General features: G+C 41.9%; 1 protein-coding gene across 1 annotated transcript in view; it reads left to right on the top strand.

The window, feature by feature from the left end:
• SORBS2 (sorbin and SH3 domain containing 2) overlaps window positions 1–20,991 on the top strand; it is a 488,340-nt gene that overhangs the window by 428,157 nt on the left and 39,192 nt on the right. Inside the window, exons 19-23 of the mRNA XM_082244055.1 lie at window positions 1,002–1,087; window positions 4,901–4,941; window positions 7,615–7,729; window positions 13,698–13,826; window positions 17,461–17,649. Of these exons, the coding sequence (XP_082100181.1) occupies window positions 1,002–1,087; window positions 4,901–4,941; window positions 7,615–7,729; window positions 13,698–13,826; window positions 17,461–17,649 (560 nt within the window). The remainder of the gene's footprint in view (window positions 1–1,001; window positions 1,088–4,900; window positions 4,942–7,614; window positions 7,730–13,697; window positions 13,827–17,460; window positions 17,650–20,991) is intronic.

The raw sequence follows: 20,991 nt of genomic DNA, 5'->3' as shown, positions 1-20,991 counted from the left end.
TTTTTATATATATATATATATATATATATAATATTTTATACAGGCGATACAAAAGTATAACATTACACAATGAGACACGTTTTGTTTTTCATCTTTTTATGTGGGATTTGTTAGTCCCAATACCGGGGGTTTGGTTTTTAAAGCAAAAATACTAACTACGGTAATAATCTGATCTTGCCATACTCCCAGGCAGTTAGGCCCCTTTCACACTAGTGCGAGTTGTCCCGCGATTTTGGACCGCAAAATCGCATGACAAGTCGTTTTCCATTATTTTCAATGAGCCCCATTCAAATCTGTGCGTTTTGAAGTCGCACCGACTTCAAAGTAGTTCCTGCACTACTTTGGCACGATTTTAATGCGTTTTGAGCCATTGCTTTCAAAATCGCTGTAAAATCGCGTTGCATAAGTGTGAAAGGGGCCTAAAGATTAGGTAACTTCAATTTTTATTTATATATTGATTTACCTGAGCATAAACAGGAAAAGTATGTATGGTGTCTGATCACAATGCTATTTAATGATGTTGTGTCCCTTAAAAAGCATTCATTGTATTGCATGCAGAGTCATTTCATGCATGTGAGTAAAGCATGGCTCTTCTGTATTGTGTCCATCTGTGTACAATGTCTAAGTTCTCATCTGTGCAGCTTTGCTTGGCATAAATCCTATCCTAAATACATGTGAATGGACTTTTGCTAATGAACATTCTGTCACCCTGTGCTTGTCAGCTGATGCTTCTCTCCCAGGGAGGTCTGCAATGAAGTCATTCCTTAGGAATGTATTGAATGTCTCTGCAGCAAGGGTAGGATCAGCATACCTATTTTGTATCGGAAGGGTCTGCAGTTATGTCACTTGCTTAAAATATATTATTAGCTTTGGAGACATCTGTAGTATAGTACAAGGCAGATTATTTTCAACGCTACTTTTAATTTAATTTGGGCTTGATACAAAACAAATCAAAATCCATTTTCAGTAATTCAGTCAAATTTAATTTATTTGTTTTCTAGCAGACCAAGAATCTCCCCGGAATTATTCCTCCGCTTTCACTGATGTAAGCAGAAATTCAGCAAGGAGGGGAGCGCAAGAGAAGGAGGTAACACACTAGCTATTCTTCAAATCAGGTGCAGGTGTGATGTGGAAACCACTACAGAGCTTCTGATGTTTATTGAGCTTTAGAATGAAAAAAAATATATTGGAGTGATTGTAAACCTCCGACATGAAATATGAACAAAGCACATCCTTCTATACAGTGTACTTGTCTCTATCCAAAGCACTGAGTGTGATTCTTTCTGCAGCTTCTTTCCTCTGTTATCTGCATTAGTCACTTCTGACCACTTTTTCTGACTCCAAGAGATAATTGGTGATGGGGGAAGGGAGAGGGCCAGCACACAGCCCCTGTAATTGACAGCCACTGCTGTTTATGTTCCCCATGAGGACAGGGCTGTGTCCCTTCCCTCCAATCAGGGCTCAGAGCTCTCCTCACTGAGCTCAGTAGTGTGTGACTTTAGATACCCACCCCCAGCTTTTCAAAGCTGAGAGATTCTATGCAATATGTGTTTTAGAAGACTGTAGAGAAGGGAGGGCTGCAGTTAAAAAGGTTCAACATATGTAGGAGCATTTGTTTCATTTCTGTGTATCATCTGAGGCTAGTCACTTCACCCGGTATTTGTAAGGGTTTTCGGCCATTCGATTCATGGTACAAGCTAGGTGGTTGCAGTGCACTTTGGACAAGTCCACGAAATATGCAAGAACAAGGTAACTTGTTATCAAACATAATAGTATAGAAAAAGAATAGCAGAAAGACCAAATAGTCCATAGAGTCTGTCCCTTTTTTCCTGAGTATAGATCTATGTTTGTCCCAAGCATGTTTAATTAACATAACACTGTTGACAGACTCAGTACCTCTTTCAGTAAAATATTTTCCAAGGTTACCTTTTACTTTCCAACTATATTTTGAGGCCATGTCCCCATGTTCTAGCCCTCCTGAAGCATATTTTACACTCTTAATGTATTTAAAGGTTTCAATCACATCTTCCCTATTCCTTTCTTTATTTGAGACTATACATATTAAGTCCCTGTATTGTTGATATGTTGTATCCCTCAGACCATTCATCCTTTTTGGTGTCCTTCACTGGACTAATTTTATCTTATCAATATCTTTTTGTAAAGTGAGGATTCCAGAACTTGAAACAATACTCTGAGGGCTGGTTCACACCTGTGCGTTCCCACCCCCCCCCCCCCCCCCACGTCAAAAATGCACGGACAATGTTTAACATGGATTCCAACGGCCTAGTTCACACCAGTGCAGTGCATTCCAGTGCAGCCAACAAAAGTAGAACATGTTCCTTTTTTTTTTCTGCATTGAACGTGGCAAAAATTTGTTCTAACTAAAGATCTATATAGAGCAGCCTCTAACCTTTTTATCCTTGAGGAACCCTTGACATATTTTGAGGAACCTCTGCCTAAACCAAGTAGTGAGTTTACAGCTTGTATAACAATGTAAATTTGCTGTCCCCTGCTGGCAACAAAAGTGAGTACACCCCTAAGTGACAATGTCCAAATTAGGCCCAAAGTGTCGATATTTTGTGTGGCCACCATTATTTTCCAGCACTGCCTTAACCCTCTTGGGCATGGAGTTCACCAGAGCTTCACAGGTTGCCACTGGAGTCCTCTTCCACACCTCCATGACGACATCACAGAGCTGGTGGATGTTAGAGACCTTGCGCTCCTCCACCTTCCGTTGGAGAATGCCCCACAGATGCTCAATAGGGTGTAGGTCTGGAGACATGCTTGGCCAGTCCATCACCTTTACCCTCAGTTTCTTTAGCAAGGCAGTGGTCATCTTGGAGGTGTGTTTGGGGTCATTATCCCGTTGGAATACTGCCCTACAGCTCAATCTCCAAAGGGAGGGGATCATGCTCTTCTTCGGTATGTCACGGTACATGTTGCCATTCATGGTTGCCTCAATGAGTTGTAGTTCCCCAGTGCCAGTAGCACTCATGCAGCCCCAGACCATGACTCCACCACCATGCTTAACTGTAGGCAAGACACACTTGTCTTTGTACTCCTCACCTGGTTGCTGCCACACACGCTTGACAACATCTAAAACAAATATGTTTATCTTGGTCTCATCAGACCACAGGACATGGTTCCAGTAACATACTGACCTTAGTCTGCTTTTCTTCAGCAAACTGTTTGCGGGCTTTCTTGAGCATTATCTTTAGAAGAGGCTTCCTTCTGGGACGACAGCCATGCAGACCAATGTGACGCAGTGTGCGGCGTATGGTCTGAGCACTGACAGGCTGACCCCCCCACCCCTTCAACCTCTGCAGCAATGCTGGCACCTCTCATATGTCTGTTTCCCAAAGACAACCTCTGATTTTGACGCTGAGCATGTGCACTCAACTTCTTTGGTCCACCGTGGCGAGGCCTGTTCTGAGTGGAACCTGTCCTGTTAAAAAACTGTATGGTCTTGGCCACAGTTCTGCAGCTCAATTTTCAGGGTCTTGCCAATCTTCTTATAGCCTAGGCCATTTTTATATAGAGCAACAATTATTTTTCTCAGCTCCTCAGAGAGTTCTTTGTCATGAGGTGCCATGTTGAACTTCCAGTGACCAGTATGAGAGAGTGAGAGCAATAACACCAAATTTAACACACCTGCTCCTCATTCACACCTAAGACCTTGTAACACTAACGAGTGACATGACACACACCGGGGAGGAAAAATGGCTAATTAGGCCCAATTTGGACAATTTAAATTAGGGATGTACTCACTTTTGTTGCCAGGGGTTTAGACATTAATGACTGTGTGTTGAGTTGTTTTGAGGGGACAGTAAATTTACACTGTTACACAAGCTGTACACTCACTACTTTACATTCAGGACTGGCGCTATCTGTAAGGCGACCTAGGCAGCTGCCTAGGGCGCAACTTAGCAGGGGGCACCGGCATCCTGCACCCGTAATCAGTAATGGACAGCTGGCCGCTGCGGCACTCCTCATGCTGTGCGCCGCCTGAGCGCTATAGCAAGCCATGCTATGTGAGGGCTCCAGCGTCGCTGAAATCCCCATAGGAAAGCATTGAATAATGCTTTCCTATGGGGAGGTCTAATGCGCGTGCGCGGCCATTGCCGCGCATGCGCATTAGGTCTCCCCCGTGTACGCCAGCCAACGGGGGAGACCTAATGTGCATGCTCGGCAAAGAAGAGTAAGGGGAGCCTAACCCAGCGCAGAGGTAAGTCACTGAAGGGGTTTTAACCCCTTCAGCAACTTGGGATGGGTAGTGGGAGGGAGAGGGGCACTACCGGGTTCTGCAGTGCCATGAAAACGAGGTAGGACATACACGTATTTATTTAGCGCGGGTTTTAAAATTTTTGTATCCACATGAAAACTAATATGTTTTTCAGGGGGGCTGCAATTTTTATTTTGCCTAGGGCGGCAAAAAGCCTTGCATCGGCCCTGTTTACATTGTATCAAAGTGTAATTTCTTCAGTGTTGTCACATTAAAAGATATAATAAAATATTTACAAAAATGTGAGGGGCGTACTCACTTTTATGAGATACTGTAAATGATATGTCATTTGTCATCATTTAATTCATGTGAAGAAAGGCATTTGACTGCAATTAATAATTGTGTTAGTACATATTGTAAAAATATAGGTGTGGAATATTGGGTACTTGTGAAGACTTGTGTAGCTTTCTATATTTGAGCTGATTCCTTTACCAAGTATAAGCAGCAGAAACAAAAAAAAAATACATCCTGCCACGTTTTAACTGGAGGTTCTGGTTATTTTTTCTCACAGTACATGGGTAAATGTATGTTCTTGGTAAACTGTACACAGGGGACAGCAACTTGTAAAACATCAGCCTGTACTAATTGTTTTTTCCTTTTTGTCATTTTTTTGTACAGGCTGCAAGAGCTGTGTATGACTTCAAGGCCCAGACAGCAAAGTAAGTGCTCTGCTGCTCTATAGACTACAGCAATTGACATACACAGCACAATGTATGCTCTTTACTATTATCCTTACTTTATATTTAACCAGACATACACTAGAACTTTCTATTCTCTAGAGAACAATACTGTATGTTCACATGCTCAAATAAACATGCAACAAATGTTCCAAATTACATTTTTTAAAGAATAACTAAACCCAAGTGCAAAAATGTTGCTTAGCGCTTAAAGGAAATCTATGGTCACAGCACACTTTTTCATTTTATAACATTACCATAGTAACAGTACTACAAGCAATAGTTACTTTTGACAATCCAATAAAAGCTTTTAAGTTGTGAGTTCTGCCAGTCTATCTCTTTCCACAACTTTCTGGATTCGCGGCATGCTTTGAAGCTTCTCCTCTGCCGTTTACTTACAATTTTTAAGGACTACATATCCCATGGTACCTTGTTGCCTGCAAGCAGTGATTTCTGTACTGACTCCACCTCCTGAAACTCCTCCTCTCAACACATTTGTAGTTCACAGGCAGGCATTGGGAAATGTGTGACACAGCAGTGCCTACTCACAGAACATAGTGAATACGTGCCACACAATTCAAGGAAGTACATGTTTGGGATTCTTCACAAAGTATGCTTACAAACCTTGTGATCATTCAGATTTATAGCCGTAGTCTACAAATAACTAAACAATGTCGAAATGAATGTATGATTTACATTTTGACCATAGACACTTTTTAAATGTACCAATCCTTAGATGTGGTGGCTGGATTACTTTTAATTTTTTAGGCAAAGAACGTTTTTAGCAGGTACAGAAAATTTCTTTTGATTTTCCAGAAATGCGCTGTCTTTTTGACTTCATGTAAGATGAAATGGAAGTAAAAGCAATGTTATCCTTGTGTAAACTACTAACCTCATCACTCCCCGTGTAATGAAAATGAACAAGGCAGATGTGTGAATTCCAGCCTGTATGATAGACACAGTGAAGGAGTGAGCATAGCCATTTAGGGACGGGCAATGCCCTATTTGCAGGATTTTGTGTGTATGACAGCTGGTTAGACAAGCATGCTGGAGCATGCAGCAGCCAACTGGCTCCCCATCAGAGTGTGACCGGAGTGTCAGGGCTGGCCCTACCATGGGTCCCACTGGGTCCATTGGACCCAGGCAGCACTTTGAGAGGGGCAGCAAATTGATGCCCGCTTTTCTTTTTTCCAGCAGTTTTGTGTATCATCAGTTTGCGGGCATCATTTCCCCCATCTCATACTGCCCCCTGTAGTGCAAACTGACGAGTATGAGGGTCTCCTCCGGGGAACGTTCCTTATGTGATTGTGGTGTGCGCCATGACTTCAGACATTCAGACAAACAAAATAATACTGGAGTTTGTGGTTTGGAATTGAACATAATGGTATGTCATATAATTGTGCATGTAGACAAGGTGCTGTTGCATATAAATCTGACTTCCTGATACATTTAAATTATCATTATATAAAATAAAAGTGTGGGCCTTTTGGTGGGTGTGATTTTTTTTTTTTTTGGCGGGGGGAGGGGGCAGCATTTAATTTTTAACCCAGGCAGCACAATGTCTTGGGCCAGCCCTGCGGAGTGTTCTAGCAGGGAACACAATAGCTAAGCGGGAGAGATCACTGTACTAACATCAGATTGTTAGTACAGCAGCTCCAACCTGAGCTGTCAGTTTTTAAAAACTGATAGTGTGTACTAGGCTTAAGTCAGTGACTCAAAGTACTAGAAGCATTGAATTAGCATATAGGCCAGACACGTGGCCTTTGAGAAGGAAAGGTAAGCAGTGGTAGCTTCCACACCTCCGCAGTACAAGCTTCAACAAACGTCACAAACGTACTTATATGTTTTTTTTTTTTTTTACTGAAAACTTTAAAGTGGTTTATTTTTAACAAAATAAGGGTCCTTTCACACGAGCGCTCCAATCAGATCCGCCTGTCAGTTTTTTTAGGCGGATCTGATCAGATGCTCCATGCATCTCTATGGGGCAGCGGATGTCAGCGGAGGCATGTTCGCTGACACCCGCTGCCATCCGCATCCAATCCTGTCCGTGAAATCCGGACGGATGGAAACCCTATTTTCCATCCTTCCAGGGGATCGGATCGAATGGGATCGGATGAGAGCGGACAGGCGGTCCGCTCTCATCCGATTCCCCCATAGAGATGCATGGGGCTCTGACACCTCCCTCTCCGCACACAGAGCGGAGAGGGAGCTGTCACCTTCCTGCTCAGCGGGGATCTGTGTTTACGATCCCCTGCTGAGCAGCACAGATCCGCCTACGGAGGCAGACCATGTGAAAGAGCCCTAAATTAACATAATTGGAAGAGGGATACAGTAAGATACTCTGTAGTAATAAGTTATTGCTACCAACAAAATCACATCAAAGTAATACACAAATATTGTGCCACAGAGTGAGTATCAAAGCTGTTTGCCATCAAAGCTTCCTTTGCATCCCAGTATGTGGACGTGAACATAGAGAAAAGTACAACTCCATACATATGACACCAAAGCCATCTTTTATCACCTGCAACACAGTCATTTACTGTATAAGCACTGTCCAAGTAATCAGTTGTTGTAGCTTTACTGAAAACAGAAATTGTGATCATTACCAAGGTTACTATATGTGAAGACAATGTGATAGAATTCTCTGCTTTTCAGGGAGCTGTCTTTTAAGAAAGGAGACACTGTGTACATCCTCAGGAAAATAGACAAGAATTGGTATGAAGGGGAGCATCATGGACGAGTGGGAATATTTCCAATTTCCTATGTTGAGGTTAGTAGATCTTTCATTGTATTTTAGCCATTGTATCAAATACGATGTGTGAAATGATGTGAATGTACAGTATGTAAAACACTGTGTAAATTGGTGTTACATAAATACCTGTAAAAAATTAAAATAATACAAATTTGTTGATTAATAATATTATTGATTTATATAGCGCCAACAGTTTGCGCAGCCTTTTACAACATTAGGGAAGATAGTACAGGTACAATACATTCCAATACGGGAATTGTTAGTAACTATTTTAACAGTTAAAACTCTCAGCTTTTCAGCACCTAAATTCAACATGCCTCATACGTGTAACCTGAAAGTGTGCAACCAATCAGGTTCTCCTTTAAAAATAAGGTTAAATAAATGCTGTGAAGCATATGATTGGTTTATATGATCTATAAGTGCCGGTTCACACTAACGCGGCATGACTTCGGGGGCGACCTGTAAAAGTCCCGTGCACCGCGACCTCTGCACGACTTGCAGGGACTTCATATAATGAATGTCTATGCAAGTCGCTCCGAGGTCGCCCCGAAGTAGTACAGGACCCTTTTTCTAAGTCGGAGCGACTTGTGTCACTCCTATTAGAACGGGTCCTGTAGCACTGCATGGACCGGGCGGACCGCGACTTGTCAGGCTGACAAGTCGCCTGACAAGTCGCGGTAGTGTGAATGGAGCCTAAACACTTCTATTTCAGATATATTTGTAAACATGCAACACAGAGCATTCTAGACATTTTAATCACTGAGCAAGGCAGAGACCTATGCTGCCTGGATGTCTATCTTATGCTGGCCATACACTAGCCGAAATATCGGGCAAACTCATTTTCGAAAAACGAAAAATCAGCCCTGAGAGCAGATGATCGTGCCATCATGTAATGACCGAATTTTGAACGATAAATCGTTCAATTGACATAAATGAATTCAGTTTGTCACATATACCTAGTGCAAACAGGTCGGCCGAGAAACACATTAACCTTTCGATTTCTCATTTGTTTATTAATCGGCCGGCAGATTTGCAAAACTGTTCCTTCGATTTTTCGGCTCTGAAAAGTTGAAAACGATTTTCTATTTGTGCCCATTAACTGGAGGAAAAACGGACGATTGGACCAAATGACAGATTTTCGAACTATTTTTCGGCAGGTGTATGGCCAGGATAAGTTTTACAATTGTAATCCATTTATTGCCTGCCACAAACACCTACATGTACAGATAAAGCTAGGCATGGCACTTTCCTTGTCTCAATTGCTAGGGAATATGTGGGGTTTGGAAAAGATAATTTTTCTCAAGTCGTCTTCCAGGGCAGCATCTGAGAGAGAGGTCTTCTCCCACCTAAAACAGGAAACACATCATCCACCATTTTAAAAGGCCGTTGCATACTTCCGTTCTTGTGTTTCCTCCAGACCAACAGGAGCTACAAGCAGTTTATTTTCTTCTAGGCTCTGTGCTAGTTGTAAGGACCTCCCCATTCGACTGCCTGCCCAAGTCTCTAGGGAGGTTAGGCAGCTTCAGAACAGGGGCAACTAGAGGCCCCCCCTCAGGGTAACTCCCTCCTTTTTTGCCTAAGGTTTAACTCCAACTGGGGGTAAGCAACTTTCCCCCCATGTGCAAGCATCTAATCTATAGTGCCCTGGGTATGTCTCACTCATTGCTGCAGGGCCAGGAGGCAGAGGGGCACTTGCTCTTTTTTCCACAGGTACTGGCTCCAACCTGCTGCAATCTGGAGCACAGGGTGGACAAAGATGGCAGTGTCTTGCTCTTGGGATGTGGTGACATCATCACCTCTGACCAGCGCCATCTTGGTGGAGGTAATGGCGGATTTGTGGTACACCACACTTCTGGTTGCGTCACTTTCAGGCGCATCCGGATTGGTTGCAGCAGGTGATATCTCTTCCGGTTTCGCCAAGGCAGAGTTTTTTGGAACCTGGAACATGCAACCCCAATCTTACGGAGCCAGACACCTTCTGCAGCAGGGAGGACAGAGCATACTATCAGCAGGTATGTGTCCACCCATACTACTGAGGGGCCAGTTGGAGCTGGAGCAGGTGCAGGAAAGCTTTCAAGGAACACGTGTTGGATGTTTTGTTAAAGCTGACCATGTTGGACGCTGCACCATGCTGCCCTGCAGAGCCTGCGAGCCAGGACCGGTCCAAGGTAAGCCAGAGCATGCCGAAGTCACCTCTGTACTTGCCAAACAACTATGCATATAATAAATTAGTGGTAGTAATGAATTTGGCCAAGACCAGCAGTGTGCATTCCCTCCCTAAGCTTGTGCTTCCTATAAGGGCAAATGGCAGCCAGCTGGGCCAAAAATCTTTGCCGAAAGTGCATAAGTAAACCTGTGGCAAAAGAATCCCTGGGAGTCCTAACATTATTAGTCTCCTCTGTAAAAGATATCAGACACCTTCCTTTCCCTTCAGTCTGGGTGCAATCAGGTCTTTGTGCTTGATTTTGGTGTTGATCCTGTAACATTTGACTGGGTCTTGGACTAGTCCCCTATGCAAGGGCTGCATCGACAAACCTGTACCCAATGCCTGCTCGTTATCACAGGCAATTGGTGTACTTCTGACTGCTCTGGCAACATCTCCAGTATTTCAGTGTACTTTTCTCTTTGGGTGACTGATTCCAACTAAACAATTGGAAGCTGTACCTATTAGGGGTTACTAGTATTCACTATACACACAACTTTGTGCACTCACCTTCACACTTTTTACTTGCAGTCCCCCAGTACTTACACTGGATAGATATACAATGCATGGGTAGCTACAGAACAAGATTTTACCTAGGTCCTAGATTCTGCTAACTGCTTGATGGCATAAACATCAATTGCGTATGCATTGGAGAGCAGGGGGTATCTCTTTGAATTGAATACATCATGACTGACCTCAGGGTTCTGCAGTATGCTAGTATTTTAAGTCTATCTTGAACATACACATGAAGTGGATAAATTGGGGGCAGGATCTCTGGTGGCTGTAGTTCAACTAGATTTCCTTTGTTTGCAAATTAACATTTTGTGTTAAATTCGCTATCTGTGACTGGTAATTTCATAAACTGTTTGGACAATAACATGGAGACTAGTAGACTATTAGGTACTGGACATCTAGTTGCGGATGTTCAATAAGTTCTCCTTGCTGCAGAACAAGGCTTTTGCCAAATATTATCTGTGACTCTGTTTTTTTTTTTATTTTACTGATAGTCTACTTTGTGCATGGGCCTCAATTGCAAATGAGCCATGATTTGGGAAGCTTTTATTATATGCATACTGCTTTAACTCCGACTATATGCAGTTGGCAGTATGGTTGTCTTTATACATAGACAATGTGTGTGTACCTGGTTTGGGGATCAGACCTCTGGGCAGGAGCCTGACCAGGGTACCTTTTTTATTTATGAGTTGACACCCTGATACTCTATATATTGGTGATATTGGTGATATTTCTACACATCTCTTGAAGGAAATAGGCTTTGTTGCAGCAGGTTCTAAATGACTGAGCACTAGTCAGTTCTTTATACATGTATATCTTCAATTATACTCCAGTTGTATCTCTATCTGTCATGTTATATGGATTGCCCAGGAGACCTAGCTCCTGAGGCTTCATCCAGCAGACAATCATATCCCACACATTCAGGCATTACCAGACACACTCCCTGGGCCTGACACTGGTAGCTTACAGGACAGGATTCCAGTCCTCTAGCTTCAGGGGAATATGGTATATCACTTATCTCCTCCAAAAGCAATTGTGTTTATGCAGACATCCCTACAGTAGAGATGGTCTTCATGTTATGGCACTATACAAGACTGTGTACCTACACTAAGAACGTGGGGCCACTACATTATATCATATTGTCTATGTTCTATACAGTAGTTTATCCTGGGACAGGGCTGCAGAGACAGCCAGGTCATTCACATGATAACCTGCAGCGCATTTTAGGTGCAGTGTTTATGGGTGTTTTATCCTATCCTTATTTGCTATCACTCAGACCTTATACCTGGCTGGGGTTGTTATGGCTCTATATTCAAATATAGTCAATATGTATCTTGTTATATTGCCCCTGAGCAGAAGTGAATCATACAGCAAAACATATCCCATCTATTTAGGTCTCTAAAAAGTTACATTCCTGGAATGCCTGGATTTCTAACTGTCATATGCGCTTGTGGCATCAACCAAACTGTTAAACCATCAAATGGCTGGTGTCATGACTGATCGCATGTGCAGCACCATGACTGTTGCAGTTCTGACAGAAGCAGCTCCCTTGGCAGTAAAGGATAATAGGGTTAAATTCTGCTTTAAGGCTGTCAGCAGATCGGTCTACAATCTCGGTAGTGCCTAAAAATGCCTAAAATTGGGAGCAGCTGAATTTTACACAGTATAGACCCTTATTTTTACCATTTTACATAGCTATACCTGCAGAGGGGGGTAGCCTGAGGTGATATAGCAGGGGTTAGTTTTCTGACTAAAGGTCCACTTTAACAGAACATGGTGTAACAATCAACATCAATAGGTTATCCTGTTACTGATCCAGACTCAGTCTCTTTAAGCAGGGATCTGCCCAACTCTACTTATACTAGTATCACAACTAGTGGCAGAGTCCTTGGGGGGACTCAGACTTAATACACAGGAAGAACACCTGACATTTGCATTCAGATGAGGGGACCGTTATATTGCGTATGCAAGAATGTACTGTATGATTGTCCTTACATATTGCTCATATGCGTAGTAACTGATTGGCAGTCTAGCAATTTCTGTGTATTTCTCTCTTTTGTGGTCAGAGCACTTTCCTTGTCATCCCTTTCTACACTGATGGTCAAGTGCGTTGTTTGTTATTCCATGCTTTAAGTGCTATTTGGACACATCAGGAGTTGCAGTGGTAATTATGGTCTAGGTATCATGGAATCCTACTACACGGTTTTATGCTCCAGTCTCTATAGTCCTTACAGTAGTTCACTCTGACTCAAGTATGGGTGATCTCTTAGCTATTTTCAGACCCAACCAGGGATAGAAAGCAGCATCTCCATGCTTACAGTGCCTGATAGGCTGCTCGTTGGATGGTGTCTGTGTGGTCCCAGGGCCATTGACACTTTTTTTGTAGCCACTTTTTAGGGTGGCATTATGATCTCCGTTGTAAGGTTTTTTTGGTTCCTATTGTCTCCAGTGCATGGAGCATTATTCCCATTGCCCACAGATTAATCGATTTCAGTATGATTCCTAAAATTGATTTAGTTAGGGGTTCCCTGCTGCTCTTCCTAGTTATATGTAGAACCTCTCAGTGGAGTCAGAGGTGATTTCCCAAATGTTTGACATCAGTAGTAGACAGAGGGGTTTGTCTCAATAGCTCCACAGAGCTGGCAGTTAGATCAGACTAGCATCTCTTACATCTACCAATCTCAACCAGGTACCATCCAAGGGGATCACAGCCCATTCTACCAGGGCCTGACCATCTTTATATGTGGAGAAAGCAGGAGCTATGCCAGACCCGACCGGAAACCTGGTCGGGCTTCAGTACCCTTACAAAACATTGCAGGATAGATTTCCTGTCCAGCCAAGACCAATCTTTCAGTGGAAAGGTCCTTCAGGCTGTAAACACCCCCCCAGTAGTATTACTTGCTAAATCCTGTCAGATACTGCCCTGGAAGACGACTTGAGAAAAACAGAGTTAGTGTACCTGGTAACTCCATTTCTAGGAAGTCTTCCCGGGCAGTACTCATACCCGTCCCTATTTTTTAGGCGGAAGTTTTATGGAAAGATAGTTTTATATTTGCCTGTTGTTCCTCCAGGACTTGTATATTACTGAGGCACTGAGGTGTGTGACAGCCTTTTAAAATAGTGGCTGATGTGTTTCCTGTTTTAGGTGGGAAGAGACCTATCTCTCAGATGCTGCCCTGGAAGACTTCCTAGAAAAGGGGTTACCAGGTACCAAACTTTGTTTTTCTAAAATACTCTAGTAACTTATTTTTCATTATTTATTTTTAAAAGAAAATAAGTCCAGCCGAGAAAGCACAACCAGTGAGACCTCCACCACCAGCACAAGTACGAGAGATCGGAGAAGCGATTGCCAAATATAATTTCACTGCTGACACAAACGTGGAACTTACACTCAAAAAGGTAATACTGTGGTGGTAAGCAAACAATACTGTGGTGGTGACTCCCAATTGTGGACAGATACTTGCTAACCAGTTGGATTTTGGGGGTCTCACATGTGGCACCCAACATCTCCCATGGGTTATATTCGATTTTTTTTTAAGAATACATAGACAATGAAAAACCAATGGAATACAGCACTGTTAAAAGTGCACAAAATGACAATGGTTATTATCAGCAAAGAATAGCTAACAGCACACAGAAGGATTATTAGAGAACCGTATAGACTTCCGCTGGCTGCAGGTTTAAGCCACTATTTTGTCAGCCATATTACTGGGGGCTAACTAAAAAAGAGGAAGAAAGCTGAGCCCAAATCCAGGGCAAGCTCAGTGAGCGCTGCACAGTTTACTGATTCCTCGGATAATACGTAGCTTCGGGAATCCCACAGAATGTTGCAATAGGTGCCACTTTTCTAACATAAAATGGGTAGGGGGGGGGGGTGAGAGAAAAGCAGAGTAGGAAGCAGGGAAAGAAAAAGGAAAATGATGGACAGCAGAACGAGAAGATGGTGTCCCACAAGGGCTTATGGGTCAGTCCAGCACAAACCCAAAAGACTACAATAATTAATTGATTACGTAGGAAATGCAAAAGTTTAAGAAAATCAGGAAATTCGATCCAAGGAAACCACTGGTCCCAGAACTGTAGGACAAGACCACCACACATGGAGATGTGTACCACCTGGCTAACCACATCTCCAAAATTGATCAGATATAGACAGTATAATCTTGTGTAGTAAGGCCAGACAACGATACCATCGGGTCAGGATTTTGTAGTTCCATTGCTGTGACTAGGAAGCTAGCATTAGTTTGAAAGCGAGAAGAAAGACTTTGTTCCAATCCTCTGTAGAGGGAGTACGTGCCCGCTCTGGCTCCCAGTCTCAGACGTAAAATGTGCGATTGGGATATGCATGCGACAATATGATGCCATGGAGTGTAGATACAGTATAAAGCCATTCTGTGTTGGTGAGGCATAGCTCCTCAAATGGGGTCAGGTCTCTGTAAACACGGCCCTTGTCGTGTCAAGCGTTTTATAAAAGTGTGGAAGTTGAAAGTTAGGTGGCCACTAGCCTCAGGTGAAGGTAGGTGAAGGGTGCAATGTTTCGTAGTGGTTTTAACTGAGTTAGATCAAGTCGCTATTGGGAGAAAACTTCAATGTTCAATCCAGACGGGAACCCTGGGTTTCCCAGGATCAGTGTCATGGGGCCAGGATTAGAGGAAACTGTGTAAGTCCTGAATGCCCTATCCCAAGTGGAAAGAAGCGAGGATAGTAAGAAAGGCAGTGTAGGTGATGGGCGATCTGTGGGCAGGATCCAGGGGAGAGATGTCAATGGTACCTGAGTAATGTCCATTTCAAGATGAACCCACTGTTTAGAGGAACTGTAATAAAACCAATTCAACACCCTACACAACACTGCTGCAGAGTGATAGAGTCTGAGGTGGGAGTGTCCAGCACCTCCATCATCTCTGTGTTTTACGAGAATATCATAGCAGAGGCGAGCCAAGGATCTGGACCTGAGGAATTTGAGAAGCCCCAAATGCATGGATCGAAAGGAATCGGAAAGGTTTGAAAACATATAGAAATCTAGGAAGGATTTCCATCTTAAAGAGGGATATCCCCCCAATCCAATAATGTTTCAGGGATCACCAAGTTTTGAGACATTGAGGTAGTCAATATAGGAAGGTAATTCAGTTTATATTGTTTGTGAAGCTGTGTAGGAATTTGTACATACAGGTATTCAATGAAGTGCTGTGCCCCTTGACACAAAAACTTTTTGGCCGGGAAGTCTTGGTTGCCTGGGGCAGTGAAACATCCAGGCATTAAGATTTCAAGGCATTTGTTTTAAAATTGGTAAGGGAGCCAAAGCGGTTAAGTTCCTGTAACATGGAGGGGAATGATGCGTGGCATTAGCCAGGTGCTCCATTGCTATAATATATAGTAATGGCAAAAAGGGACAGCCCTGGCGCATGCAAAACCCACTTGGTCCCAATCAATTGGGGAGAGAAGGATAGATTGTAATCTGTCTGATAGTAGTTGATAAGGGAGATTGGACTGTAACTGGAGCATTGGGCTGAATTTTCTGATCTTTAGGAATGAGGGTGATGTGGGTTTCCTGAGACTGGCTAGGTAAGAAATACATGGGTTGAATTTGATTTTATTTGAGATTTCTCTGAACAATAAATGAGATGAATAAATCACTGGACAGCAAAAACTGTAGCAATAACATGTAGTAATGTGTACACTGCAGCTGTGTAGTAGGTTGTGACTTTATTTGTTCTGTAACCTTAAATTATATGTGGTTGGGTGCAGATTTTGCTAAATGAAATGCTAGTTTTAACAAACAATTTTTAGCATGATATGTGAACATCACCTAGGGCAACTACATGCAAATGCAGCCATTCCAGAAATGGACACTCGTCCAGACTGACTTACATCCATCAAGGCATTTTAATATTTGAACAACTTTATCCAAGAGCCAGTCCACTGCTTGTATCAGTGCTGAAGGGTCTTACTGAGGCAGAGTGCTGTGATGTTTTCAGTAAGCTATGTACAGAACCCTGCTGGCCCTCCCACAAGTCATGATCTGCCTGCATTGCAAAGAGAAGCAGAGAGATCTAGTGGTGACATCACAGGTTCCAAAATAAAATGAAATTGGAAAGGTTTCCTGGTGAGTGGAGAAAGGAGAACCAGAGAAGGCAAAATATAAGCAGATTAAACTTTAGCTTTAAAGCAGTTTTAAAGGCAGAAGGTTATGTACCTTACTGCATTCCATACAGTAAGGTAACAACCTTTCTGCCTGTAGCTTCCCTCGCAGTCCCCCACCCCCTTGCTAAATATATACCTGAGCCTGATCTTGTTCCAACAATGTGCATGAGAGCTAAGGCTCTCTCGGCTCTCTTGCTCCTCCCTGGTTCAGATACAGCAGTAGGAGTCATTGGCTCCCGCTGCTGTCAATCAGAGTCAGTGACGAGAAACAGGGGGCGGGGCCGAGCCGAGCCATGTTCTGTGTCTCTTATGGACCCACAGAGCAGGACTCAGGAGCGAGCATGCACAAGTACTCCCATAGTGGGTGGGGGGGGGCACTCGGAAGGGGAGTGGAGCCAAGAGCACCGGTGGGGGATCCCAGAAGAGAATCAGGTCTGTTCTTTGCAAAACCATTGCACAAAACAGGTAAGTCTAACATGTTTGTTATTTTTATAAAAAATGAAAAGCCACAATGCAATATGCAATGCAATAGATTCCATAGATTGTATTTACAAACACTTTAAGCACCATTGATATTCACTGTTTGGTTTAACATGTATATCACAATGGGGTCGATTTACTAAAACAGGAGAGTGCAAAATCTGGTGCAGCTCTGAAAAGAAACCAATCAGCTTTCAAGTTTTTTGTCAAAGCTTAATTGAACAAGCTGAAGTTAGAAGCTGATTGGCTACCATGCACAGCTGCACCAGATTTTGCACTCTTCAGTTTTAGTAAATCAACTCGTATGTACCCATAGGCATATACTTTTGGTTTCTGCTGGCTGTGTGGTCATGAGAAAAATATTAAAATATTTCTTCCACTACAGATTAAAAACGAATTTGTCCTCACTTTCCAGGGTGACAAAGTGATGATTCTGAAAAAGGTGGACCAGAACTGGTATGAGGGTAAAATTCCAGGCACAAATAGGCAGGGTATTTTCCCTGTCTCCTATGTGGAGATAATCAAAAAGAGTTCATCTAAAAGCCCTGGTGAATCACCTGATCGGCATTCCACTGACAGGTTACACAACCCCGCCACAAGCACGGTAAGAAAGTTTCTTATTTCCAAACATCAGCCCTTATAAGTTAAAAACAAAATTGTCATACAAAATATGAGTACGGCTGTAAAAACACAAAGATGTTAATAAAAGCAGAAATAGGGTTTGTATTGTCCATAATACTGAATCAGAGGGTTGCTTACATTTACTAAAAACAATGACAGATCATAACTGCTTGGTATAAGCAACAACTTTACATTTATTTTTCACTGTTTTTTATGCATCAACTGCAGAGAGGTGTTACATGTGTGCAGATGTTTGCTATAGGTGTTTGTTACAGAATAATGCTGTCACAAGAGTAACTGGAAAATCTTCTAGTGATGTTTTCTGTGGATCATAGTTTGGTTTGGGAAATAGATGGGACTGATGTCAGCAGTTACACACATAGGGAGAAGTCTGAATTGAAATGTAGATGGAGCTGTTTATCTATTTTTTGTAGAGTCAAATATTGTTGCATGAAATACAAATTTAAATTAATTATATTAGGACTTGGAAATTAATAAACAATACAATTGTATAATATGTTGATCATTAGTCCCCTGGATTTTTTTCCAAATTAAAGTATATTGGCCTTTTTCCCTGCTTGTGCTCTTGATCTTCCTAAAGTAATAGTAAAGTCCCCCTGGACACTTCTACCTACAGCCAAGCTTATAATAAAGCTGTAGGTACATGAAATATCTCCTGAACGTGCACCGTTTAGGAGATATTCAGTGTCCCTGCAGCCGGTGACGGCATACCCGGGGTGTTCCTTCAGAACCCTGTGCCATAAACAGCGACTCCTGCGCACATGCCACTCAACCACTCAAATGACAGCAGTCTGTGAACCTGGAAGGAAGAACGGGTGAAGATGGAAGCCCTGGAGGGCTTAGTTTCAAGGTAAGTCTTTCATAATGTGCTAGTATGCATTGCATACAAACACATGATGACTTTACCTTGCAGGGAGAAGATTTTATCTTTTTTTATCTTTTTTTTTTTTTAATTTCTGCTTTAAGACCCCTTCAAGCTAAAAGCACAAGCAAGGAAACATAATGCCCATCTCTAAAGAATATATTTGTTTTTAGTTAAGGATGGTGTAAAACGCCTTATAAAGCCAACAGTAGCAGTTAGCTGTGTAAATCCAGTACCACAAATTGGCTGTTGAGATGTATAAGTTTGCATAGGCATAATGATCTGATTAAGTTGATTGCTTATGGTCTTCTATAAATTATACCTTTACATTAAAATCCATATCTAATTTAGTAGCAACTCTTTATATGATCTAACATAAAAGTTCTGGGTAAAGTTTTATTTTTTTAATCAACTGCTTGTCCTTTTTTACATGACACTTTTGTTGCTGCACACATAGTTACCGTTATCTTAGTAAGCCATAAACGTAGCAGTTCATTGTGTAAAAACATATGGTGTCTTGTGTGGTACTCACCTGTTAACACCAAAAAAAAAAAAAAAAAAAAAAACTCTAGGCTGTATGCAGTCATCCCTGTAGGTCCGGGATCCTCAAACTACGGCCCTCCAGCTGTTGCGGAACTACACATCCCATAAGGCATTGGAAAACTCTGACATTCACAAAAATGACTAGGCATTATGGGAATTGTAGTTCCTGAACAACTGGTGGGCCATAGTTTGAAGACCCCTGCTCTAGATCATAGTAGGTTAGAAGGCAAATCTGTGGCCATGTACGTAAAGAGGGATACAGGACTTGGACTGCTGGGACACACCAAGAACCAGAGCCCAGGAACATTTAATGGCAATCACTGCAGGGAAGCTAACCATAGTTGTAAATTATACATTTTATAGCTATATTTATTTATGTGGTATCATAGATATCCCAAGGCTATATTTATTTATAATATGGTATTATAGATATTCCATTACAAATATTTCCTTTTTGTTTCCTGGCTTTGGTAGAAGTGGTAAACATTCAATTTATTAGCTCTTAGACACCCCAAACCTTGACAAATTTAAAAACATCTAAACCAGGAATAAAAAATGTATTTATTGCAGCTTATCAGTTTATATATTTGGTGGCTGCATTGCTTTTCTCTTTTTTCAAGTAAATTTTCTGAAAGTACAAAAAAATACCTGTTGATACTGATAGAAATTCTGCATCCTTGTAACTTCTTGTGTAATACACTGACATTTCAAACAATGTTATCAACTTTTTAGGTTATTATCCTTCTATAAAATAGTTAAGAAAAGTGTGAGGTGCTTGTAATTCTAATTAGGGGAGTAGCATAGGTAGGCAATATTGATCCTTTAGGCTAGGTTCACACTGCTAGAATCTTGTTATGTAATGCAGCTTGGATGTGGTTTGCATTTTCTATGGGGCCAAAATCGTGCTGGAATTGTATCAAAGTAGTACGGGAACCTTTTCTAAAATCAAGCTGTGCTGAGTCACATTGGTGTGCATTGGCACCATTGAAAATAATGTGATTTCCGTTGTCATGTGATTCTCTGGGACTCAAGTCACATCTGAAATTGCAACAGAGCCTTAGTCAGCATTCACGCCTAAACAGAGCATATTCTTGGTGATGTTGATACGTGTTTTACAAGCATTTTTGCACATGTATCAAGCTTCAGGCATCTGTTTCCTCAACTGGGCAAGGGGAAGAGAGCAGTTCCAATGTAAAAAGGTGCGTATCATGCATTTACAGCTGCTCCCAATAAATACACTAAAATAAGCTCATTTATTTTTGAGCTTAGGGCAATTGAGCATGTAAGTGTGAACAGGAACAATCAGGAAGAATGGGATTCTGCATGTTGTGCGTAGTCAGGCATAAGAAAACAAGCAGAAAAAAATGATCAAGTGTAAATTGGGGCTTATAAATATAGTAAGATAATTGTGCATTGTTACCTTAGGACAAAAGTGTGTTACTGGCAAGATTGCCAAGTAAAAATAAAAGAAAAAAAGCAAACTAATGCAGACACCACATTTATTGGTAATCTGCAATATACAGTGGGGAAAATAATCATTTGATCCCGTGCAGAAAAGAAGGGTCTATAATTTTTATAGTATGTGTATTGTAAATGATAGAGACAGAATATCAACCAAAAATCCTGAAAAAAACACATAATACAAAGGATATAAAGTGAGTTGCAGTTATGTGAGTAAAATAAGTATTTGATCCCCAAGCAAAACATGACTTAGTACTTGGTGGAGAAACCCTTGTTGGCAAGAACAGAGGTAAGACGTTTCTTGTAGTTCGTTACCTTTAGCATAGAAACAGCCCCAAAGCATAATGTTTCCACCTCTGTGCTTGACTGTAGGGATGGTGTTCTTAGGGTCATAGTCCAGCATTTTCCTTCCTCCAAAAAAAAAAGAAAAATGCTGAC

Source organism: Pelophylax lessonae (assembly GCF_965119305.1).
Source record: "Pelophylax lessonae genome assembly, chromosome: 1".
In the NCBI taxonomy this organism is placed as follows: domain Eukaryota; kingdom Metazoa; phylum Chordata; class Amphibia; order Anura; family Ranidae; genus Pelophylax; species Pelophylax lessonae.
Note: the sequence above shows the minus strand (reverse complement) of the source record. Positions and strands in the feature narration are given on the sequence as shown.